The sequence below is a fragment of the Anser anser genome (genome assembly GCF_964211835.1).
Source record: "Anser anser genome assembly, chromosome: 3".
NCBI classification, from domain to species: Eukaryota; Metazoa; Chordata; class Aves; order Anseriformes; family Anatidae; genus Anser; species Anser anser.
The window spans coordinates 57,491,832-57,517,361 of NC_139722.1; the positions used below are offsets into that span (position 1 = coordinate 57,491,832).

Genomic DNA, 25,530 nt, shown 5'->3' on the forward strand with positions numbered 1-25,530 from the left:
TTCTGCCTCTCTCTCCCCTTCTACAGACACAACCAGCCATGAACAAGGGTGCAACAGGAGCTGCTGTGGCAGACCCCCGGCTTGCTCCATTATGTCTTCTAGGTTTTAATCAGTGATACAGAGCAGATAACATGTGAGCTGATATGATAGCTCGTTGGGGGATGAGGCCTGTTTGGCTCCTGCCTGCCAGTGCCACATGCCATGTCTGTGGGGCTACTGAAGCTGCATAAGAGCAGCCATGCTGAGCTCTCATGATGCACAACACCCATGTACTGAATTTTCCCTCTTTGCCTCTAGCCATCCCTGTTCTGCTCTTTGCTAAATCAATTAATATCTACCATACTAGCAGTAAAGGGCCCTTGGGAAAAAGGAAACCAGGGAGTAGGCTGGTTGTTCCTGATCTAGGCTCGTCCTGTGCCAATACAGCATATTTTCTAGAGTGTTTTTTACAATTCAGTTTAAATGACTCAACTGAGGGGTTTTGTATAACTTCTGACCACAGCCTAACAGTTCTCACAGGAGGTAATATTTCCTAGTGTTTGGCATGAGCTTTCCTCCTTTTCATCTTAGCACTTGTGCTCCTTCAGCAATCCTTACCCACTTTTTTCCTTTCTTCATGCTTGCAGCCTACAACTTTGTAAGTGGTTACTGGATCCCCTCAGCTTCCACTGAGTCTTTCACCACGCAGCACAATATATCACATTCATTACTGTTATGCAAGCACCTAGACAGACAGGCTTTATCTAGCTGTTTCAATCTTTCCCATAAACCAGTCCTTAAAGTCCAGCAGCGGTCTGAATTATTTTATGTGAATTGCCTCCAGTTTGTCAACATCAATCTGCTATACTCTGATCTTTGAATAACTGGATCATCACTGTACTGACAAGGTACAACTATTTTCTTTTCAGTAAGTAACCAACTCCTTATTTGTTGCATTTTACTAATTACACTTAATTCTACCTCTGTTTTTTTGCAGTTCTATTATACTCCCCGTGTTATACTTTGTGGTAAGCAGCACCAGACACAACTGGATTCCTTAGTCTATGAGCAACAAAGGTAATCACCATAAATATTTAAAACACAGCAAACTCTGATATATGAAATAACTAAAACCCTTTCAAAAGCATCCTTTCTCTACACCCTCTTCCTGGCAAACTGAATGCAAATGGCAGCAAAGCAATCAAATCAAAACATTGTCTTTCATTTCTACTGATGTGAAATATTCCCCCCTCTCTGCTCTACGCTCTCGTTCCTCACAGAGTGAGTAGATGTTTGATTAGGTACAGGTTTAAACACAAAAAGATTTTCCAAGCCTCGGTTCCAAGTTCCAAGCAATTACCCATTTGCTGGGTGTAACTCACTGCAGGGTCACCCAACTGGAGAGCAGAACAGAGGAGGCCCTTTACAAAGGAAAAAATATTCCAAGTGTTTCACCTCACAAGGAATTCTTGAAAAATGTTCTTCCCCCCAGGAGACCTGGGGTTGTTTGTCTCGTTCAAGGGCTGTTTTCCTCTCGCTGGCAGACTGGCAAAGAAGTCGCAGGCTCATGCTGCTGGGTGAGTGAAGAGCTGCCCCGAGCTGACGCTGGATTTGCACAGGAACTCCTGAGGGCTCCTCTTGTGCCACCTATCAGTTCTATCTACCACCTACTGGGCCCTTGCATTTGACCTCAGATAGAGCAGGATATAGACATCCTTTCTGCCCTCCAGCAGTGCTGGCAGCAAAATAACTTTACAATCAGGGCAAAAAGTCTCAAGACTCATGCTTAGGTCTGCCCCAAAGCAGCCATTCTAAGAGAGATTACAGTTGTTAAGCTTGGTGGTCTTCCAATGTCTCTCCAGTGCTGCCTCCGAGGAGCTCACATCGAGAGAACAAGAGCTAATGGTCTCCAAGGTCTCAGTTAATCAAGATTAAATTTGATTTTCCTAGCACTAAAACCAAGTCTAGAACAAGAAGCTAGCTAACTAGCTCTGACTAGATGACACCAAGTGGTCATTGCAAAATTTACATTTATTATTACTGGATCAGTTTGCAAAAGTTTCACCCTTTGAACTGCAGTTTTGCAGCTCTGCCATTTGAACAAATTTATACTTTTTTATGTGGGAGCCACTAAGTCTGAGTATTTGAAGCCTAGGAAGTGTGCTCAAACTGTTAAAAAAAAATACAAGCAAAATATTTCAACATAAATTGCTGCCATACTCAAAAACTGACCTACTGTATATTAAAAAGATGCAGATTTTAAACACTAGATATTAATTTAATTAATTAATGGTTGATGAAGAGATTAATAACTAGGCTATGCAGGCGTACTTATATAGAAGTCAATGAAAAGAATCCTGTTACTAAAACACGGATAAGGCATTGCAGGGACTAATCCGACTTCCTGAAGTATAAAGTAGCATCAGAACAGTTATACCATTTTTTGAGAACAAATGTTTATCACTCCTTGTGCTCTTAGGGTTATAATGTCTCTCACAAGAGATATTTGAACATGTCTTTACTGGACAATATATTTAATGATTTAGGAGAAGAGATGTCAGTGGTGTGTTTTCCGTTATGATTTTGTGTACAATGTAGAGCAATATGCAGAAATATCAAAATGTATTTTTAAAAGTTAGTCATCTGCTGGAATGTGTTCTGTTAGGATGTTTTCTTTTCTCCCTTAGATGACTCTGTGAAATACTTCCCTGGTCATTTTGCCAGTAACCATGAAACCCCAGCAAAACAGAAGTTCAGCCAACCCAAAACTGCAAAACTGACTACACTAACAATTAACTCAACAGGTCCTTCCATTGGTTTTGAAGGGCTTAAATTCTCCACCCAAGAGTTTAAATTCTCCACCCACCAAACAGCCTGAATCTACATGAACACATGTGAAAGCAAATGCTCTCTATGCCCACAGGGAAGCGGAAGCCAAGAAGCAGTTAACAAAACTGTGTGTGGACATGTCCTTTTTGCACTGCCACTGCTCACAACAGTGAAACTCCACTCTCCACACAGAGTTACCCTCTCAAAGTGCTTCCCGTTTTGAATCTGATCCCTGAAACAAGGAATGTTTTGAATCAAAAAACTGTGACTTGAAGGAGGAGAGAACAACATGAAACACACAATAGAAGGCAATCTGCACTGTCCTCTTTCTTTTTGATGTGACAGTGAGTGGATGCACCACGAGGATTTATTCCTCTGGTATCTGCACAGGCCTGCCCCAAGGTGCACAGCCACTTGACCAACTGAGCTGCATCAGCCACTTTATGTGTTTGCCACGTGAAAAATACTCCTTGGCCCTCTGATTGCCAGAATGTGCCTCTCACTTCTCATGTCTCACCTTTTACTCCGTCTGTTTCACCAAATACTGTTCTGTATTGTCTCACGGTTTAACCTGAGCTTTCCAGGTTCCTTTCTGTCATGTCCATGTCTTCACTGCTACTGCAAGGTCTTATAAATTATAAATAATCTTATATGCTCTCTTTAGCATCTCTACAGTAGTCTGCTTACTTGCCACTTAAGATCAATACAGGAGAAATCAATGGCCCAAACCCCAGTTCAGTCAGGCACTTCTCTTTAGACTGTAACACATTGCTAGCATTTCCTCTTTGCATCCACTCTGTTAGCTGTTTTTCTCTTTATAGCTGTGATTTTATCTGAGATCATTTAAACTAGCAGAAAGTAAGATTCCTGGAGAGCCCCTATTTGGAAGAGTGCTGAAAATCTAAACACATATTATTTTATGTTATTTTACTTTCTGCTGTATGGAACAATTGAAGTACTGGTCTGGTGATAACAAAAGGGCTTCAGGTGGGCTACTCTAGGTGAGCCCGCGGAGTCACAGAGCATGAGAGCTCTGGCATTTTTGAAACCACAGCAAAAGCAGCACAGTAGATGGACCTGAGCGCTGCTGGGGACCTGGCTTTGGAAGTGTGGCATCCAAGTGGTTTTGTGCCCATTGCATGGGTACTAATTGACTTCAGGTAGGCATGACACAGGCTGCAAGTGACAATCCCAACTCCATAATCTATACCAGCAAGATCTTCCTTTGTGCTCACTGCTGCCGGGCTGCCTCAGAGCAGGAAGGTTTCAGCCCAGTTCCTCAGCACAGAGTCTGTGTAGGAAACATCTTACCTCTGCTTGCCCTCCCCGTCCCCACCAGCGGCAGGGAGGTCTCTGGAGCTCATCCTTCTCACCTCTCTCCTCCCTGACAGATAGGGGGCTGCAGCTGGTTGTTGTAAGCCCCCTATCAGGAGAGAAGTCCCCAGTGATTGTGTCAACCCAAGTCACCCGCAGAGGTGGACGACTGGTCAAGTCCAAGCGCTGCTGCTCTGAGGGGTCACCTCACAGGAAAACCACGTGTGATGAAGTATCTCGGTGTGGGGGTCCTGGCCACCAGGATCTCCAAGGCTGAGAAAATTTTGGCATCTTATGGACACAGACACCCTATTAGTCATGGGAACACCCAGGTTTTGCAGCGGCTATGGCTAGGCCTGGAAACAATATGAAGGTAATACAGGAGATAAACTAATGGAGAGGTGGGGAGGGCAGATAGGTCTGGCTTCTGCTGACCAGAGGACTAAGCGAGGCCAGAGTGTGGTAAGGGAAAAGGCAGGGGTGAGGGAGGGCTGGGAAGGGCCGAGGTGGGGAAGGCAGGGTGTGATGTGGCTAGAGCTATTAACCAGAAGGGTGGAACTTCAGCTCTCTGACTGTCCAGAGGCAGATATGGGAGACGTGTTTTGGGAGCCAGGCAGAAGCCTCAACATAGTTTTGTCTATTTAGCAGAAAAGCCAGATTATTCTCTGCTCTCAAAGGAAGACCTGATAGCTGTATTTGGACACAGCCTTCCTGTCCAACCAAACACAAGGACAGAGAGGGCACCTGCATTATAAACCATTCTCACCAAGACTGGAAGAACTGATGCTGTCAGCCACGTCTGAGGAAGCTGAGGAGAAAAGAGCTTTAAGGAGGAAGAAAGGCTCAACACTGTGTAAAGGCCAAAGATAGGAGAAAGAAAGGGAGAGAGACGTAGAGAGTGGGAGGGAGAGGGAGAGGCTACCAAGTAAAGATGCAATGCAGCATGGCTGGTGAGAAGTTATTACTAGAAAGCAATTTCTCAGGTGCTGTCCCCAGGATATCCTCAGGCCTGACCCACAGATGGATGTGGGGAGAAGGAAGGGACCAAAGCTGCACGTAGGAGCATGCCCCATGAAGAGCGGTGGAATATTAAGGGACAATCAAAAGCAGAAAAACAAGCTAAGTAGCACGTCCTACAGACACTCAGCTTTCCACATCGGAGTGATGGCCTGAAAGAAGCAGACAGAAGAGAAAATTTCAGAGACCTGACATGTGTTTCAGAGAAGGCAGCTAAAATCTTCAGTAAAAATACATTCCATGGTGAAAAACAAAGCAACAGCAACTAAAGTGGGTGCTGAGTGGAAGAAACATGGAATATGAGCTTCTATTATACCTCCAACACCAGGAGAAAACCAGCTGTGGGCCTCATGGTGTGGTGGAAGTGCTTGTCTGCAGCAATTCCAGCACAGCCATGGGGCTGGGGAGGAGATGTGTCCTGCCACTGAGCCCCAAAACAGGACCAGTCTGGGTCCCAGCACGGAGCCTTGACACTTTTTGAAGGCAGCACCAGCACCCAGGTGAGCACCAAAACCAGCATGTTCTCTCACAGGAATTTTACATGTCCCTCAGTTAACATCTGCCACAAAAATAAAACACATGAGGAAATAACTTGCCAAGCAAAAGAAAGCATTTAGCATTTTGGAAAGCCTTCAGTCTGCACAGATTTTTTCATCTCTTGCACCACAAAGAACAGTGAACAGTTTTAAAGTCACCAACAATTAGTCTGATGTGTCCTCAGAGCTTCAGTGAGAGAGAGAGCTTTCCTCTCAGAGAAAGTTTTATCTCTTTTCCTTTAATATAAATGACATGTTTATTTTCAACCCTGAATATACAACAGTGGTACACGGAATAAAATTAATCAGAAAGATGTTAAACTAAAATACTACCAAAGCAACATAAGATATTGAAGGAGACAAAAATGCTTGTCCCCATAAATCAAACATACCTTGACAGTATCCTTTTATTTTAGAAGTGAGAAGAAAATTGGAATTAGGCCCAGCACTTACAGAGGGCTCTTCAATTTCTTTATTCAAGCAAAAGACATATTCGGTCAACACAGGTTTTCCTGATTAAGCTCAGCAGGATCAAACGCAATATTAACTTCAGAATCACAGAAATTCTTGTTTCGGTGCAGGCAGTTGTAAGACACAAGGCTGAGCACAACCGAGGCAGCGGCAATTTCTCTCCCTTGGACAACGTTGACAAGAGGGAACTATCTGCAGCTTAAGATAGCTGTTCTCTTCACAGACACACATTCGTGCCAGCATTTAAAACTTTCAGTTTGTGGAAAAACGGGTTACCTTTTTGGCCTAAGATCCTGATCCAAATTCTTTGGTGGTAGAAGAGTCTGGTTCTTTAAAGGATTTATGCCTGCTTATTTGGGGGACAAATCTGACCAGCTGAGGATTTCTTTTGTCCCTCCACATTTTAGAGCAGAGATTTAGAAAATGTTTTCATTAATAATTTTGTTTTCTCAGACATCATAGCTTCTTCCACTGACAAGCAGAAGTTTAGTGTGTCCTTTTATTTGCCTAGCTTTACAGGGATCTGTATTTTCACAGTCACTTCCAGGTGCCAACAATGACTACTGTTACTGAGGAAGTGAAATAAAATACCGCAGATCTTGCCAGAATATCTAGGGTTGCTTATTTTTATTATATGCATAGTCTATATAAAGGAGTATTTTTAGGACATTAGGTGATGTGCTTTATTATTAACAGCTAGATTTAAAGCCTGAAAATGATATACTATTTTCTCTCCTGAAGAAAAGCTCAGCTAAAGCCACTGTTGTTTCCTTAGCACTTTCTGAAAATTGGTTCCTTCCTAACTCTCTGGAAAACATCTTGGTTTTTATTTTAAAAGAACAACCAACAACAAAACTCAAGTAATGACAATTCTTCAGTTTCTGGCAACTGAAGAGCACAAAAGAAGTCCCTTTTGGAGTGAAAACATTCAAGAAAGAAAAGAAAATGGTGAAGAAAGCGGGGGGGGGTGGCGGGGTGGAGAGGGGGGGCGGGTGTTGAATTAAAGAATTTCTGTAGTCCAAAAGCCAACAAGCTTTGATTTAAAAAAATCTAGAAGTTCCCCATTTTTGCGCAGGATGTGTTCTTCTAGTCTTTCCATAGTTGCGTGTCATGGGCTAGTCAAACTATGCCACACCACTGTGAAAATGTATTTAGAGATGAGTTTCAGTAAGAATGCTATGCTTATGTGCTTGTGTTAACAATAAGTATTTTATGTCCATTATGAATATATAATCTTATCCTCGCTACAGCTGTATCAATTTTAGTAGAACTATCTCTAAAATAGAGTAAAGTTCATAATTCAGGTTGTGCAGAAAATAGTGAGACTAGGCTCTGTATATTTTTGTTAGGTAATTAAGTGACCTGATTTCCACTAATAAAGAAAGTGCCCCAGTTCCGATTTACACCACTGAGGCCGTTCATTAAGACGACAAAAGTTAGAGAGCTCTCAAATCTTGGCCCATAGTCTCTGAAGAAAACACAGAGCCGAAGCCAAGGAGATGTTCGGTGAGAGTTTAAAACGCACAGAAAGCCCTCACTCTGCACTGCTCTATGTCTTGTGTGGCCATGCACAGCTGTGTACAGAGCCCGTGATACACTGCCAGGCAAGAATTTTGCACATGTGTAGAAAATCAAGACCTGGCTTTTGAGGAACGTATACCCTGAGTATAAGTCGAAATGCAGCAGTTACCCGGAGTTTTTGACACAGCGAGTTTAAAAAGTTAGTACGCGATTACTATTTGCATTTACTGATAGGGGACTAAAATAGAAAGACAAAGCAAGCTAAACAAGATGGAAATGCCCAGGAAAATTAATAGAGTTAATTTTTAAAGTGGATTAGTTAAACCACAAACTATTCTATGTAGACATCCATTCAAAATTAAAACTGCTTTTATTCTATTCAATGTTATTTTATTCCGAAAGTGAATTAATTTAAATCAAATTGCAGCCACTTTTGTTGTGAATAAGACCATGCAAATTGAGGTTCAATACAGTTCACAGACACTTTTAATTTACATCCTTCGCTAATGGAATTAATTGTTGTGAGTACCTGAGCTCACATAGGAAGCGTGCAAAGGTGTGAGGAGTAAAGGGTGATGCTCTCATCTGCAGGCTTTGTCCCCGCGAGCAGCCCAGCTTCCTTGGGGTGCTGCTCCACCATCCTCATTACCACCAGATGGCACAGCCCTGGGTACTCGGTTCTGCCTGAGCTGGAGGAGGTGTTCCTGTCTTTCCCTGTCACCTACGAAGTAGTGACAGCTCAAGCATTTCATGCATTTAACGGGAGGACCGCACAGACATGCAGCACATATCGACGAGGGGCCAGGAGGAAGCACTCGACCCAGGAGAGTGCATTCATTGACCTCTGTAGGCACCGACAGCAGGGAAGTGCACATCACGGGGCACACGGAGCTGTGTTTTCAGTGGACAGCGTAAAACCTGATAGTCTGCTTCACTGCTTCACCAAGATCAGATTGGTGGAGGTGTAACTGAATAATAACCATTGAAAGATGTCACTGCGAAGGAGCTATAAATAACGGCTGTATTTCCCTTCCTTGCTACTTCTTTTTTTTTTTTTTTAATGCATAACCTGCTCAAAATCGTAGTTTCTTGTAGCAAATCTCCATGCAATTTTTATACCTCCCAGCACTGAAGTGAAATGAAGGGAAGTATGCGGGGTGGTGCAACAGTACCTGCAGCACCTCCCTAGTGCTCAGCCCCTTCCCTGACCCATCAGCTGGAGGCCTACAGCCTCCAAACACAACGTCAAACCCCCTTCCCTGATGCCAAAACACCTGGAATGCTGCCTGTCAGGCACAGACACGTGCCTGATGGTCTCTTCGCCTTTTTTGAGCGTTATTTCCTTTGGATTTATAGCACAGGGTTTCTGCAGTTCTTTGCTCCTTCTTCTGTCGATACTGCCTTGGTATGAATTTGGCTAGAAATCATTTCAAGCTTTTAGTTACATTCAAACTGGGGAGGGGAGAGAAGAGAGCGAGAAATCTTTTTCTCGTTTTTCAGCTTTCCCTGGAAGTCAATGACGAGTCCGTCAAGAAGAAAATACAGCTTTGCTGTCGATAGCAATGCTGTTTGTCTTTCTTTACTACTCTTAAAGCTTCCTAATAAGAGAAAGCAAATTAAAAGCAGCATAGCAGTTACCCGTAAGGGGCTGCTTACTGGGGGAAGGAAATGGGGTGTAAGTCTTTGTTTAAAAGTGAGATGGTGAAGTATAAAAACAGCTCTAGGACTAAGAGTTTATGTGCCGTCTGTGTCCAGAAAGCAGCTGAGGAGAGCCTTGGGGCCCCTGGAAGAGAGCAGTCGGGTGAAAGCAGCCGCTCAGTCAGGAGCCCACGCACATTTTTTGGATGTCCCTTAGAGCTGTTTGTCCTGGTTTCAGTGCCCTGAAACCAGGACACTGCTGCCTACGGCACCTCCAGCGCCCCGCTGCTTCCTGCAAGGGGCATCCCCGACACCTCGGGCGGATCCGACTGCGGGGCGCCGGGGGCCAGAAGAGCGGTCCCCGACGGGGGGGCGGCTCGGGGGAGGCAGGGCGAGGAGCCCCGATTTCCTCCTTTCCCAAACCCTCTCCAGCAGCGCCGCAGCGGCTCCCGGCGGGCAGGATGCGGCCCCGGCTCACCCGCGGCGGTGAGCCCGCAGCCGCCGCAGCACCGCGGTTCTCAAGAGGAAAAACAACATAAAATGGGGAGGGGAAAAAAAGAAAAAAAAGGCAAAGCAAAAACCGGCCGGTCGCAGGGCACCTTTCCCCCGGCGGCGGCGGGGCCGGGGGCCGCTGTCGGTCCTGTGGTCCTGTAGGGCTGCCTGGCCCGCCGGGGGAGATGCCCGGGGCTGGGGGATGGGGCAGCCCGGCTGTCACCGTCGGGGGAAGAGCTCCGGGGAAGGCCGGGGGATGCTCTCGCCCCGGATCTCAGAGCCGCGAGCTGCGGGCGCTGCGTGCTGCTGGCGGGGCGGGCGGCTGCCGGGCAGCAAGCTGCCCCAGGGCCCCGCTGCGGGGGAACCGCGCCGGGAAGGGCAGCGCGGCTCTCAGCCCGCACGGCAGCAGTCCCAGAGCCCCGCGACGGCGGCTCCCTGCGCGCCGAGATCCCGCAGCTCCCGCCCGGCACCGCCGCTGCTGCTGCTGCTGCTGGCCCCGGGGGGAGAGCGGAGCCCCCTTGGGTGCCACGCACCTGCCGCAGGGAGAGCCCCGGGCCGGGCAGGGGGCTGGCAGGGAGCCCGAGGGCCTGCCTTCCCCGCTGCCTCCCGGAAAAGCCCGGGAGTCCTCCCCCGGGGAGAGGGTAGGGAGAAAAAGCAAGAGAGGAAGAAGAAAAAAAGAGAGAGGGAGAAAAAGAAAGAGAAAGAAAAAGAAGAAAGAAAGAGAAAGAGAAAAAGAAATAAGGAGAAAGAGAGGGAAGAAGGGGAAAAGAAAAAAAGAAAAAGAAAAAGAAAAAGAAAAAGAAAAAGAAAAAGAAAAAGAAAAAGAAAAAGAAAAAGAAAAAGAAAAAGAAAAAGAAAAAGAAAAAGAAAAAGAAAAAGAAAAAGAAAAAGAAAAAGAAAAAGAAAAAGAAAAAGAAAAAGAAAAAGAAAAAGAAAAAGAAAAAGAAAAAGAAAAAGAAAAAAAGAGAAAAAAGGAGAAAAGGAGAAAATAAAAAGAAAGTTAATCTGGCTAAAATGGAAATAGTAGTTGCCTGTGAACATTAGGAGCTTCCCGGAGGAGGGATTTCAGCAAGGTTGTCAGGAGGATTTAGCGGCCGGATCCACGACAACCACCGCTGACATAAGCCCTGCCTGGGGAAGTAAACACAGGAGAGCTCAGGTTTCTGTAAGACACAGGCACGGGAGGCTTGTGCCCCGGGGGGAAAGAAAAAAAATAAAAAATCGTAAGGCAGCAGGGAACTACTTCCAGAGCGAGCAGAAATTACAGATCTAGCGGCACGTTCAAGATTTCCGTGCAAAACCCCGGGTGGCCGCACTATTTTGGGGGGATTCAAGATTGTCCCGTCCCCCCCGGCCGCAGCCCCTTTCCCCGGCCGCCGTCCCGGCCCTCGCAGGGCCCCCGAGCCGCTAGGAGCAGAGAGCGCAGGCAATTTTTGGTATTTACGTTTTTATTGATTTGTTTCGTCCCGGAGACCTGCCGGCGGCCGGTACACGCTGGGGCTGCTCCCGGGCTGTGCTGCAAGGCGGAGCCGCCCGCCGCAGGCTGCTCCTGGCGGAGCAGGACTTTGCCTGCCGAAAGGTCCCCATCCTCTTCTGCTTCGGTTTGCCGTTGGGTTTGGGGGTGGGTTATTTTGGCCGGAGACCATCAAAGGGGCCACTGCGGGGATGTGCCCTGAGTCCCCGGGAGCTGCCCCTGCCTGTCCGGCGGGCTGGGTGTAACAGCGGCGGGGCTCCCGGGGACTGCGAGCACGAACAGGATGTCCCGCAGGGCGGCGGGGCACGAAACCCCCAGCTCCTTACAGAGCAGCAACACCCGCACGAACCAGCAAAACACGCGGCGTGCCACCGAAACGCAGCCGCACGCACGGAGGGCAGGAGGGCACGACGGAGCCGGCGCTGCCTCCTCCTTCGGCGTCGCCCCTTGTCGCCCGCAAGCCACCCGAGCCACCCGTACCTCCAGCGGGAGGAGCCCGGCCGGGCAAACGGCCTCGCCGGCCCCAGCGGAGGCCAGGCACAAGCTGCCTGCCAGTTTCCGTCGCCCTCCGGCAGGTGCTCGCCCTCTCCGGGGCCGGGCAGCCTCAGCCTCAGCCTCAAGCCTCGAATCTCAGCCTCAGCCTCAGCCCCAGCCTCAGCCCGGCGCCGCCTCGCCCCCCGTCCCCCCGCTCCCCCCGGGGTCACCGCCGTCCCCCCCCGGTCCCGGACAAGGCTCCCGGGCAGGCGGCGAAGGGCCCCGGGGGGGCCGGGGGGGGCCGGGCGCGGAGGCGGCGGGGTTGAACGCCACCGGCGGCGTTTGTGCGGAGCACAGGGCGCCCCGAGCGGGCTCCGCCAGGGAGCCGGGATTAAGAAAACGGAACGCAAACGAACCGGGGGGGGGGTAAAGAAAATAAATCCCAAAGCGAAGCGGGAGAAAACCCGGCAGCTGCGGATCCTCCGGCGGGCCGAGCATCCTCCGGCCGGCTCCTAGCAGGATTATTCCCAGGCTCGGCTCCCCCCCTCCAGGTGCCCGCCGCCCCCTTCCCTCATTTTACACCCTGCACCCCGGGGGGAGCTTCGCAGGACGGGGCGGGCCGGATCCCCCAAATGCCGGTGGGAAAAAGCCCCCCCAGCCCCGTCTCCCCCGCTCCCCATCCCCGCCTTACCTCTCCCCTCGCCCCCCGCCCTCCGGCGCCGGGGTCCGGTCCCCGCCGTGCCCTCGCCCCCCGTCCCCTTGCCCCCCCCGGTGGGCGGCCCCCTCCCTTCCTCCCCGTGCCCCCCGACGGGGCGGGCCTCGCCGGGGGCGGGCCGTCGGGCTTGAGGCTGTGCCGCGGCGTGGGAAAGCGCCTCACAGAGGGTTTGCTCTGCTGGCGGTGCGGAGCCGTGCCGAGCCGTGCCGAGCCGAGCCGGAGCCGTTCGTCCCCCCCCCCCCCCCCCCCCCGGCCCACACCTCCCGGATTTATTTATCTCTGCCCCCGCCCCGGCTCCGAGCTGCGTCCCCTGCCCGCCATGAAGCGACCTTGCGAGGAAACTACCTCAGACAGCGACATGGACGAGACTATAGACGTGGGGAGCGAGAACAACTACTCCGGGTGAGTGCCCCCCCGGGGGGCCGCTGCGGCCGGGGGCCAGGGGGCTGAGCCCCCCCGCTGGGCGCAACGCGGGGCCGCCCCGCCGGGGCCGTCCGTGCCCCTCTGCAGGTCGCCCCGCTGCCTGCTGCCCTGCAGCCGGGTGCTTGGGGTCCGAGGCTGGAAATAAGGCGAGCCCCGAGGTGGCCGGGGCCGGGGTGCTTGCTGCCATGGGGCCGGGGGGAGCTGTGCGGGGCTGGGGTTGCTGCGGCCACCTCGGAGGCGCCCCAGCGGTGCCCCCGGCTTGTCCGCATCGGGGCTGAATGACAGCCAGGCTGCCGCCGCGCTTGTTGCTCCCCCGTGGAGAAGGAAAAACCTTTCCACGCTCGTGGGCAGTGCGGTTTTAAAAGCGGGTTTTGCATCCTGCTCCTGGTGCTGGGCCAGCCACGGACGTGGGCAGGGAACCCGGCTTCTTACGCGGGCGCCCATGGACATTGAGGTGATGGACGGGAGCGACAAAACCTGGCTGGCCGGGCGGAGATGTGACATTGCATGCACCTACTGCTGCCAGCACGGGCAGATAATCCCCGTGTTTTCCTTTGGACTCGGTCCTCCAGACTGTATTTTGTAGCATGGCCATATACAGTGAAGACGAAGTGGGCTGAGCTGGACAGCGAGCTGTCTTCAGACAGGGACTTTATTTCCAGCGGAGGTTCTGGCAGTGGAGCCAGCAAAACTGCAGTGTCGCTCTCTATAACAGCACCGTGCGGCGCAAAGCCTCTCCTCCCAGCATTTAAAACAGCAGAGGGGGGACCGGGAATGCTTAATGCCATGACCAAAGGTATCTCCAAAGAGCGGTGGCAAGCCATGCGACACCTGACGTATTTTCGTTGTTTCACAGGCAAAGCAATAGTTCTGTGATCCGATCGAATTCCCCAACAACAACGTCTCAGATTATGGCCCGAAAGAAAAGAAGAGGGGTACGTTTTGCTTCATTCTTTTCCCGTGTGACAATTTGCATGCGTGCTGTGAGATTTTGCCCTTCAACGTATTTATAAACTTAATGTGTTTTGTTTTTGGGACTAGATTATAGAGAAAAGGCGCCGTGATCGTATAAATAACAGTTTATCTGAGCTGAGGCGGCTTGTGCCAACTGCTTTTGAAAAACAAGTAAGCCCTTTTTTTTTTTTTTTATATTCTGTATCTCATCTGGCAATGTTAGTTCTCTTGTAAAGCTCATTAAAATAATATTGTATGTGTCCTGATCTGGCACAAAGCAGGCATTTCAATAAAATGCTTTGTTGTGGCGAAACTATTAGGAACATAATTCATCATAAAGCTGAAAAACATTTCCATTCTTTGGCTTGTTTTTCCCTTAAGGGTAACAGTGTTCGTGTTGCCTCTGTTCTTTCGATGAATTCCAGTAGTGGTTTTGTTAAAAATGTGCTTTACTTCATAGTAAAAACAACAACAACAACAACAACAAGCAACCCCCCCCAAACCTGTATGTTGATTAGCTTTCCTTATAAATCTTTAGTCTCTTTTGTCCCTTCGTTAAGGAACCTTTATTTTTAATCTGCAATTTCAGTGGCAAACTAATGGGTCCGGTTTCCTAAGAAGTGAACTGGCTGCTTGGATGAATCAGGTTTTTGAACGGCTGGTTAGAACCAGTGCCTTAGGACCCGGCCCAGGCCTGTGCAGGGTGAGCTGGGGAAGTCAACAGTATTTGCAAAGACTTCTGGTGAGAAAGCGTTCAATGGGATGGCTGGAAGGATGCAGCTGACTTCGGTGGACTTGGGTTCAGCTCCTCGGTCGTGAAGTTGGAGGCCGAAAGCTTAGAATATAATCAGTGCTGCAAAAAGTGAACTTTGTTTCTACCATTCAAATTTAATTATTTAGTTACTTTTCCATATCTTGATTTTTTTTTTTTATTCTGGGGGGGTCTTGGTTCAGTATTTAACATTGTTCCTGTTTTATGGATTGTATCAGATCTGTGGATCTGTGCAACTGACACTGAGCCTCAGCGAGAGGCACCAGCTGAGAATAACGAGGCTGACTTCCTCGTAACCGAAGATAAAAAAACAGAAAGTAAACTTTGAGACCAGGCCCGTGGGGCGCTGAATTTCTGGGGTAGCTAAGGGCGGCTAGCACCCCCCTGTACGAGGCCTGTTACATCTCTTCTTACAAGAACAAAAGCCAGCTAGAAAGAAATTTGAAGTATTGCAATCATAGTGAGAGCATCCCTTGTGTCACCTGCAATATGTTTTTAATAACTTGCGGTGGTAGCCGAGCCCTTCCATAGGCTCTGGCAAAATGGAGCGACAGAGGCATTTCCAGCTAGATAAACAGGGGCAAGAGACAACAGTTGTTTGTCCCGTTTTATTGTTTACTTCTTGAAAACCACAAACATTATAAAACAAGTCCTACAGAGCCTTTGGAAATTACCCAGCAACATGCAGTTTTTAGCTATTAGTCACTCTCACTGAGACGGCTTGTACTGTGTCTATGGAAAAGATGAAGTCTGAGAAAAGCACAGGATGTAGCCGCATGTAAAATGCAGAATTCTGGTCAAAAATTCACCCGTGCACCGAAATTTTTAGAAGGAAACGCTGAAAGCAGGAAGAGAATCTTAAAAAAAAAAAAAATGGATGGGGGTAAAAATAAGTGTGTGACGCGTTCTGTTCAGAAACCCCCGCCATTCCTCTGCGATATGCCAAGGACAAAGTCATCGGTCCTTTTTCAGCTCCTTGACATTCAGCTCACTGAAGTGTCCGAGCGGAGGCTGCTTCGCTTCCGCCTGCCCTCTCTGCCTGCCTCCTGCCCGGCTCCGGGCCCGCTGCGAGCCCCGCGGCCGAGCTCCCTGCCCGCGCTGCGTGGCTGGGGAACAGGGCAATGCTCCAGATGTTCAAGGGAAATTTATTCATTTATTTATTTTTGGTAGATTAATGTATTAACACTACCTTTGGGTTTGCATCTTAGACTTTTCCAGCACCCATAGCAGTGTGAGCCGTCCCCAGTAACAGAAAAGTTTCACTGACAGAGGGGCCGAGCTCTTTCTTTTTCATGGCACTCAGCTTCATGTCCCCGCAAACGAGGCCTCTCAATAAGTTTAAAAGCCGTGGGCTGTGTGATTGTTTCTTTTTTTCAGTAGAGAATGAGAATAGAATATTCAGCAGCCAAATGACATGTCAAAAATTAATAGGCTATTAAGGAAGAGGGATACTTTTCGGTGTGTGTCCACAGGGACACCTACTGGTAAAAGCAGAAAAAAAAAATATGTTGCAGCAGGGTCCTCATCACTAACTCTGCAGACCTGTTCTGACGGGTTTCCATTCGGTTTTGGGGGTCGGTTGGTTAAAGAGAACATGCTGGAAGTAGTGTGCTGCTCTCATTTCATGAAGATGTCATCTCTGCTCCAACTTCAAGGCCAGAGTTACACTGAGCTGCAGCCTCAATAAAGCCAAGTTATGCTGCTGATGGTTGTATCGCTAGGCAGGAGACAGCATTAGTGCTCAGACAATGTCTGGGATGCAGATGCTCATGAAAGAATTAAGCTGAGAATGTCCTGATGATAGGGGAAATTGAAACCGTAAGGCTGAGCTCAGTGGAAAGTATATCAAATTCAAGTTTCTAGTACTCGTAAGCCTTTATTTACATGAGTCTCTTATCTCAAAGGGATCTGCCAAATTAGAAAAAGCGGAAATACTGCAAATGACAGTGGATCATCTGAAGATGCTTCAGGCGACCGGAGGTAAAGGTAAGGAGAGGACAGTTTCTTTTCTGATACTTGGGGAAATCTCAGCAAAAAGTGCTTTGACGAGCTGTGATAGGCGTTTCCAGATTAAAGGAGTGGAAATCAATGCTAATGGCAGGATTGAACTCGTGGGAAAGAACTACTGGGACAAAAGAAGCACTTGACCCTGGGCTTGTGTTTGCTTTCATAACACTGTGGGAGTAAAGGCTTCATTCACAGGCAGCCCAGTCAGAGATTTGTTTGGGGTTTCCAAAGAGCACTGAAATCTGCACAGGGAGACAAAACAAATACACAAACACCAAACATAAACAGGAGGTTTGTGGCAACAATTGTGTAGCGCAAAACCAACGTTAAAGCTCATTTACAGCAGCTATACCAAAGGAAGTGGATGGAGAGGAGCTTTCATTATTGGTGGTGCATTTTCTTTGTTCTGGAGAGACTAGTAAATGCAAGATTAGACGGCCTCATCCCCCAGAACAAAATCCAGCCGCGTTATACCGGACTCTAGGTATCAGACAGGGCCGGCGGGCAGACTGATAGCAGTGCTATCTGCACTCCTATTTACGTGCTCTATTTGTTTGTCAGAGGTCTGGGTAGTTCCTCCTTAGGCAGGGCAGGCGTGACGCAGGGGCCGCACTGGCTGACCCCTTCCATCAGCCGGCTGCCGTGAGCCGAGCGTGCCTCGCTTGTGCAAGCTGACAGTCCCGAGGCTGGAGGCCAAGCGATTTCAGCCACCCACGAGGTATTCTCCGTAGTCATGATTTTGGAACTTACTTGGAGCAGAAAACTTGCTCGCCTTCTGCAAGCACCGTCTCACGTGCCATTAGCTGTGATTATGGTTCAAACTGCTGTGATGCAAACTAGACGATTTTTCACTGACCCGTTGTGCCGTGTAGGTACCGGCTAGAAAAGAGGCTACTGCTGCTGCTTTCTCCCTTGTTTTTTTTGTTTTTTGTTTTTTTTTAAATTAAACTAAAAATTTTTTAGCATGTGAGTGAGTTACTGCACCTCTTCGTACCTTCTTGCAGTGATTACAGGAGTCAACCTAAAATCAGCACGTGCTTGACAACAAATGGTTTCCTATAGGAAAGCCTGTTGGAGGCTGGTGTTGTGTTATTTGTTAAAAATTAACACCAAGCTGACATGTATGTTTTCTAGGTGTTAAAAGACTTTTGTTAGGAGTCCATCTAAGCCTAAAATTTAAGGGTAGCTCATTCTGTCAGAGGTGAGAGGGATTTTATTGCCCTTCATCTAACAGACACACCCCATGATACCCTAGGCAAACGTGCAAAATAAACCCTAACAAAAATGTTAATTTTATGTCACTGCATGCAGGAAAAAATGTCCTCTAAAGGCCACTATTTAGTTGGCAAAGCGACGCTCTTGAAAGTTACGAAACACCAGAATTTATCGTGCTTATGCAATTCGAATTCAGATCGTCTCGTGTGCCGACGTGGTGGTGCAGCCTTTAATTACATGATTGCACGCTGCTGTTCCACGAGGTCTGTCTCGTTTGGTGCCCAGAGCGGGCAAGGCTCAGATGCCGAGGGCAGTGGCTGTTGCTTCCTTGCATCCTCCCCATGCAACGCGGAGCCCGGCTATCGCAGCCTGACCCGTGCATCGTGCTGCACCATTCCTCATAAAAGCTGCTGCAGCTCCCACCCCTCCAGCGTTCGTACCGACAGCGGTAGGGCCAGGAGATGAACCCCATGGGATTTGACAGGAGCCCTCCTTCCCTGCCTCCCCACCCAAAACAAGCAGTGTGGGGGGTTGTTTTATAACCGGGCCAGATCAGGTGGCCTGGCTAATGGGGCAGGGGTGGAGGTGCTGGAGATGGGACCTGTTGGGCAGAGAGTGAGGGGTGTCAGGGTGCAGGGAGAGGTGATGCCCGCTTAAGCCCACTGCCACCCGTGGGCAACCAAAGCTGCCTTTGAGGCTTGCTGGAGCCCTCCTTGCTGCTCCAGGGCCCGTAGTGGGTGGCATGTTGGTCTAACACTTAGCTGTTTCACAAATGCTGCGGCTTTATCTTCCCCTTCTGACCCAGAGATAAGAGTAATCTCACAGCGCAGATTAACAAACTTTAAGAAAAGAGGTCTGCAAGTTAGTACTGGGCAAAGTTTAAGCCTATGTTTCCTGCTCGCTTAATGTTTTACTTTGCAACCTAAGTAACAGCTTTAAATATAATTTCTTAGGGTGTTTTTAAGGCTGACATTTGTTTAACTTGCAAGTGTAGCCATTCCCACTTCATAACTCATCTTCTGAGCCAGAAACTTCCTTGGATCAGAAAAAAATATAAGTTCCATCATTTCATCTATGGACAAAAGCTGTTATCACGGGGAGGGGGGCGAGAGAAATGGGTGCCGGTACTCTTACGCTGCCCTGCGTTGAGAGCTGGGGACAGCCTGTTCTCCTCTTCCTGGCACACAAACTGAGGATGCCCGAGGCTGGGGAAGCCAGGGTGGCGCTGGCGGCTGCTCAGCATGCTAAATCCAAGGTGGGCACGGCAGCAGAAAGGCTGATGTGGCCTCGGCTTTTTGGAGCCGCCGCAGCAGGCAGGCAGGGAGGCGGGGAGGCAGGCAGGGTGCTGCCGCTCCTCCAGCCCTGTGTGGACTCCGTGTGTTTTGACGCAGGTGCAGGCGATGGTCTCGTGGTCGCGTCGAGTTGTTGTTTGGCCCAGGGCCAGCGCTTTTTGCTGACAGCACAAGCAAGCAAAGGGGAAGAGCAATTAGCCAACAGCAAGTAGCTGGCTGGGACCTTGGTGTCGTTTTATTGCAGCTTCAGTGCAAATTGAGCTCAGGTGACTGACACCTGGGTCGGAGCCGTTGGCGGCCGTGCGGGACGGGTGCGCGGCTCTGCCCCGTCACTCGAGCGCCTGGAGCCCCGTCCCCTCGTGGGCTGGGGGCGCCGAGTCACTTGGCTGGTGTCCTCCCATTTCCATGTCTTGGCCACCTCGTAGGAGACTGACGGGGAGCTGGCACGGCCAGGGCTCGTCGCAGAGACAGCTTAGGCTCGGGGGGAGCTGAGGACAGCTGCGTCCCTCGTGTCTGCAGTCCAGAGGGAGGGAGGGAGGGAGGGAGGCCTTGGGGCCTGTGGTGCAGAGGCAGTCCCCAAGCTAAGCTGCTGGCCACCAGGCAGGCACCCAGCTAGCCCACCCACTGCCTGCCCGCCTGTCTTTTTTGCCAGAAGTTCACTGAATTCGCTGTGTTTTCACAGATTGTTCGGTTGTGACGGACGAGCCTGTGCTTCCTAACAAAAATCCCCAACCAGTTGTACTCGCCAGTCTGTCAGCTGGTGAGGTCTCTGGGGTCTTGTTCAGCGTCAGGTGGACAAAGTGGCCTGAGTCAAAAGCACCACCAAAATTTGGTGGTATATAGTAGGCAGGGGATTTGGGCTGACATCTGTAAATGTGCCTGCGTTTGTTCTACAGTGCGGATGTGCAGCAACAGAAAGGCTTTTCTCTAGCCTGAAAGTTGGCAAAAGTGAAAGCAGCCATCTAAGTGGCTTGATTTTTTCAAAAATACATGGATTATTTCATAACAGAATGTGTGAGGCCTAGTGTAGGTATTGCTGCCAGAGTCCTCTGTAAAAAGGGCATTTGATCTTTCTATACTAGCACACATCATAGTCACACATACCTAAAAAGTTTCACCGAAAGCAAGAGGAAAAAACACCGTGGTAGCTTGAGTGTGGATAGGACTTTATTTTCCCAAGGAGAATAACTTTAAACTGAAGCGGAATTGTTTTTTGTAGTTGAAGGGGTGCAACTTAACCACTGGATTTGATACTAAACCCTTTCAGAAAGTGAGTATCTTCTCATGTGCATTTAATAAAACATTTTTTTTTTCAAATGCTTTTTGTCCCAAGCTTGTGGAGCTCCAATTGCTGTTTGCTGAAATGCCTCATGGGCCATATGACCGTCAGTCTTCCATCTCCAAATTAGCAATGGCATTACATAAAACGTTTTCTCAGTAAAGCTTTTTGTTGTGTGTGTGCAGAGTCATGACAAGATGTTTTTAGTTTGTAGTTAAATGACACCGTATGCCGCATTGTCCTAATGACTCTGTGAAGTAGATGGGACCCCAGCAGCAGATGCAAGTATCTCACAACATCGAGAAACAGCTCAAGAGCATTACTGTGAATGTTGGTGTAGGGAAGAAAAGGCAACACAGTGCGCACGAGCTGTCTGATCGTCTGTGTGTGTAGAAATGTCTCCCTCACCCACACGCGGGGTCAGCACCCCACTGCAGAGGCTTCCTGAGGTATTTCAGGAGGGGCATCGTGTATCTTCTCAAGAGCCACGAGTACTTATGGCCTTAATTCTTTCCATTTATACAGCGTGCAAAAAAAAAAACCCGTAGCCTATTGCATTACAGGAATGGTCACACAAATCATTTACAGACCAGAGAACACACTTTTCTCGTTGCAAATCTTAACCCGTTAAGTGGAAGACCCAGCGGCTGAGGGAGGTTAGGCGTGTCGCCCGACGTCGGCTGGGAGCTCGGCTTGACACTCAGCGCATCTTTTGCCCTCCCCTTGCAGGTTATTTCGATGCTCACTCCCTGGCCATGGATTTCATGAGCATCGGTTTCCGGGAGTGCTTGACCGAAGTCGCCAGGTACCTGACGTCCGTGGAAGGCCTCGACACCTCCGACCCGCTGCGCGTCAGACTGGTGTCCCACCTCAGCACCTGCGCCTCGCAGAGGGAAGCCGCCGCCATGACCTCCTCCATGGCCCACCACCACCACCCCCTGCACCCCCACCACTGGGCAGCCGCCTTCCACCACCTCCCGGCCGCCCTGCTGCAGCCCAACGGACTCCACGCCCCCGAGGCCGCCCCGTGCAGACTCTCCTCGGACGTGCCTCCCCACGGCTCCGCGCTGCTCACCGCCACCTTCGCCCACGCCGACGCCGCCCTCAGGGTCCCCTCCGCGGGCAGCGTGGCTCCCTGCGTCCCCCCGCTCTCTACCTCTCTCCTCTCCCTCTCAGCCACCGTTCACGCCGCCGCCGCCGCCGCCACCGCCGCCGCCCAGAGCTTCCCCCTCTCCTTCACCGGCGCCTTCCCCATGCTCCCCCCGAGCGCGGCCGCCGCCGCCGTGGCAGCAGCTACAGCCATCACCCCGCCGTTGGCCGTATCGGCCTCCGCCAGCCCCCAGCAGGCCGGCAGCGCGGGGAGCAGCAAGCCCTACCGGCCCTGGGGGACGGAGGTCGGAGCCTTTTAAGTGCCCCCTCTCCCTTCCCCAGCCTGCTCCCTCCTCTCCCTCCGCACACACACACATGCACACGCGTGCGTGCACACGTGCACACTCGCGAGGCTCCTGCGGACCGCCTGCGGCGGCCTGTCCTCGCTGAGGGCCGCGGGGACGCCTTCGCCCCGGGGCATGGCAGCCGGCCCGGGCGCAGCGGCGCTGCCCTCGCCGCAGGTGCCGGAGGGGACGCGGGGCGCCCTGCTCCTCCCGGCGGGTCTTGCCGAGGGCACCTCGAGGCAGCGGCTTTCGGAAACGTCGTGACCGCCTCAGCACGCGGACGTTTCCCGGGAGATGCGTAGGCACTAGGACTAAGAATAATCCTCCAGCTATGCATCCGTGTTTGGCGGAAAGGCGAGGGATCGTACCTATCAGGTCTCCTGGGGCTCGAAAACGAGTTCGACTTTCCTAAGTGCCTGACATTTAAACAATAATAAAAATAAAATTTTATATATATATATATGTGTGTTCTGCTAAAACAAATAACATTGCACAGGTATGGGAATGGTCTGGGAGAGAGGGGGAGTCCTGCGTGCAGCTTCAGGACGTTGATATCTTTCCAGGAAGGAGTGTGCTCTTTTAACAGACAGGTTCGTTTAGCCAAAAGACTGCCGAGAAAGAATGTTCAGTCTGACAGGCCTGGTTTTCGCTTACTTAGTCTCCTTCCTTTGTACAGACTTGCCAAATTGTGACATCTAGCATAGCGTCGGTAAAAGCGATTATCTTATCAGTGCTCGGATTAATGAACGTTTCAGCACTGCCTGTGAGCCTTGAGGCACCCTTTTTTATGGCGTAAATATGGTGCTAGCTCGTATCTGCACAAACAGCGAGTCTGTCATGCACCCAGAAGTAACCACCTACATACAGCGTGCACACTTCCATATGGCCGGCTCATGTCAATACAAGAGACTCGGTGTTGTGAGAGTCGAAATTAACTTATTTAGCTGCAATGGGACGTTTACTTTCAGCCGACTCTGTGCAAGATCTTTTCACTATCAACTTCTGGGATAACGATCGCTCTGGGTATGAATGAAGTTACGGTAGGGACAATTCTTAAATTGGCTATTAACATGCCAACATTGTAATGTGGGTTTGATTCCAAACCAAAATGAATGTATTAAAGGGGATGGCAGTAAATTATTTTGTCAATACCCAGACAACTAGTGCTGCATAAAATGTTTTGCTTTCATTTTTTATTACAGTGACTTAAAATAACCTAAGTATTTTAATACATCGAGTCAAAAAACTAGAGATTTTATGTAAAAAAAAAAAAAAGTAAAAATAAAACACAGCATGTATTATTATGCACTTGATTTCTCTGCTGTGTGGAGAAAGCAGTAAGCATTGAGAATGTTAAACATTATGCAAAATATACTTTAAAATATTTGTTTTAAAAATACTGTACCTAGTCGGTCTTTTATGCATTACTTTGTTAACCTTTTTTCTATGCAAAAGTCTTTACATATCACTAATTAAACGAAGTCCTTTTTGACTGCGTTTTATGGATGATTTGTTGCAGATTTTGTTTGCTCTTGAGGAATACTCGCGAACTCTACTGCTCAAAACGTGTCTGTCAGCTGCTTTCCCCTCTCGTGCTCCTCTCTCATTCTGAAAGCCCATCTCTTATAGGATGTTTTGAAATAGGCAGCAAAAAAAAAAAAAAGAAAAAAAAAGAAAAAAAAGCAGTCAGTAAAACAGCATTGATTTTTAGGCTTGTGAACTGGTTCTGCACTGGTGGGGCACTTAATGAAACGGACACATCTGTCCATCCTGGAGAGCTCCTCAAAGCATTGGGGTTTCTAGGTCCAGCTTTCATTCAAATCCTCACTAAAGGCCTGTGTTTAGAAGGGGAAAATTTTAACACAGTGACATTATTCATCATCTAGATGAGAGAGGGCAGTTTTTACCCCCAGTCCAGGTCTTCTAATTTACCAGTTCTCCCTGAGACAGGAATTTTTGTTTCATTTTAGGTCTGCAAAGAACATCAGTAGAAGGTGTGTAAAGCTCTGGCCATAAGGATAAGCACTGCTAAAAGATGTGTTACACCCACACAACAGGTGACAAGACTGAGGTGCACAAATGGGGTGACAACCCCACAGCCTGCCGGAGACAGCACCTGTTGCCGAAATGCAGCCTCAGCTCAGTGCCTCGCCACCATCATCCCTGTCTCCCAAATGCTAAAAATGTGGCTGATCCCCGCCTGCATAAACTGGTCTCCAGTGCTTGGGCAAGGAGGAGCTTTGATTTGCCTGCCCCATGGAGAAAACAGACAAAAGATGGGGAGGAAGGGGTCTCTACCCCTGTGCCATAAATCATGCCTGATGAAAACTTACGTGAAGTTTTGTTGTTTCTGGGGGAATTTGACATTTTTTGTTTGGGGACATAAATGCTGTGTGGCTCTACTGGCATGTTGAGCAGCATCCAGTTGAGTTATTCTTTTTCTCTATGAGCAGCTTCAAAAAGAAAGATCACATTAATGAACTGGCAAGTAGATAAAAAGTGGGCTTTATTTACATGAAAAAGAGCAGATTGCAACCCTACTTGACTTTAAGCTGTTAACTATTAACCTGCTCTCTAAGAGCCTGGTAGGAGGTCTCCCCTGCTTCATACCATGGTAAAAACGGGCAGCCACTGACTCGGTTCCAGCTAAGGGCTTCAATCTATTTGGTGTGCCCCAGATCATTACAATTTGTTGCCCCAAATGCAACATCTTGCCTCGTTCTGAAGAAAGGTAGTTTGAAAAATATTTCTGAGGCTGATTAGTTGAAAGTGTGGTTGTTTCAGCATTTTGAAACAAGGAACCACAGGTGGATTTGTGCAGCCTTTGTATCTGGGGTTATCCTGTTCTCATTCCATTTATCCAGGCCAAGTTCATGTACACTGAGTCGCTGATGTCCCCTCTCTTTTCTTTTTCTGCCTTTTTTTTTTTTTTTCTCCTGAATCATCCAAAGGGACCAGCACTGGGCAAGACAGGAGCTCAGCCTTCACGCCCGTTTAGTTCTGAGCCTCTGTTGGGGATGTCAATCCTATAATGGCGGATGAAGATTTCCCAAGTGAGAAATCAGTGGAGAAGAAGCATATTATACATGTGTTCTTGGAAAGACATCAGAGGGTAATAGCTTCGGATGACTGGGGCTGTAGCTGTTCTAACGGGTCAGAGCTGAAGGACTCCAGGCAAGTGTTAAAACAGAGCAAGGGAAAGCCGGTCACTTGGCATAAGTGAGCTCCAAAAGGTACGACATGTGGCTGTGCACGCAGGCTTACTTCAGCCCTTTTCTATCTTTATTCTGTGTTCAGCTGAAGAATGGACCTGGAGGAGGAAGAAGAGAACTTGTAATTTATATAATATAAGGTTAGGTCGCAGCACGTGGCACAAGAAAGCCAATCAGACTGCTTACTTACCAGGATATCTGGCTTTGACTAACTTTTCCATGTGTGGGTTTGCAACCTTAAATTTCGGTTATCAAGAGGATCAGAGGAGGTTATGCAATTTCATGGGATGTTTTTCTTAAGAGGAAAAAGCTAAAAAACTATTCTGTCACTCAGCATTAGGAGGCTTGAAACCTTAGCCCTCAGCACCACAAATAAACAGCACTTACGGTGCCGTAGCGGTGGGACTCGCTATGTCACACGGCACCAGCAGAAAATTATTACCCTGGAGGGGAGATGCTGCCTGCCATCCCTCTGCTCTAACT

General features: G+C 49.1%; 2 protein-coding genes across 2 annotated transcripts in view; one reads left to right on the plus strand and one right to left on the minus strand.

The window, feature by feature from the left end:
- LOC310897487 (uncharacterized protein) overlaps window positions 1-11,384 on the minus strand; it is a gene marked incomplete at its 5' end in the record, with an annotated part of 50,581 nt that extends 39,197 nt beyond the window's left edge. The window contains 2 exons of the mRNA XM_083831145.1: window positions 9,905-10,828; window positions 11,289-11,384. Coding sequence (XP_083687271.1) covers window positions 9,905-10,828; window positions 11,289-11,384 — 1,020 coding nt within the window. The remainder of the gene's footprint in view (window positions 1-9,904; window positions 10,829-11,288) is intronic.
- Window positions 10,818-23,338, plus strand: HEY2 (hes related family bHLH transcription factor with YRPW motif 2). Its single transcript, XM_083829032.1, has 5 exons — window positions 10,818-12,862; window positions 13,740-13,818; window positions 13,925-14,008; window positions 16,514-16,595; window positions 21,132-23,338. The coding sequence occupies exons 1-5, from the start codon at window positions 12,378-12,380 to the stop codon at window positions 21,809-21,811; spliced, it is 1,410 nt and encodes a 469-aa protein (XP_083685158.1). The 5' UTR covers window positions 10,818-12,377; the 3' UTR covers window positions 21,812-23,338.
- Window positions 23,339-25,530: the final 2,192 nt, after the last annotated feature.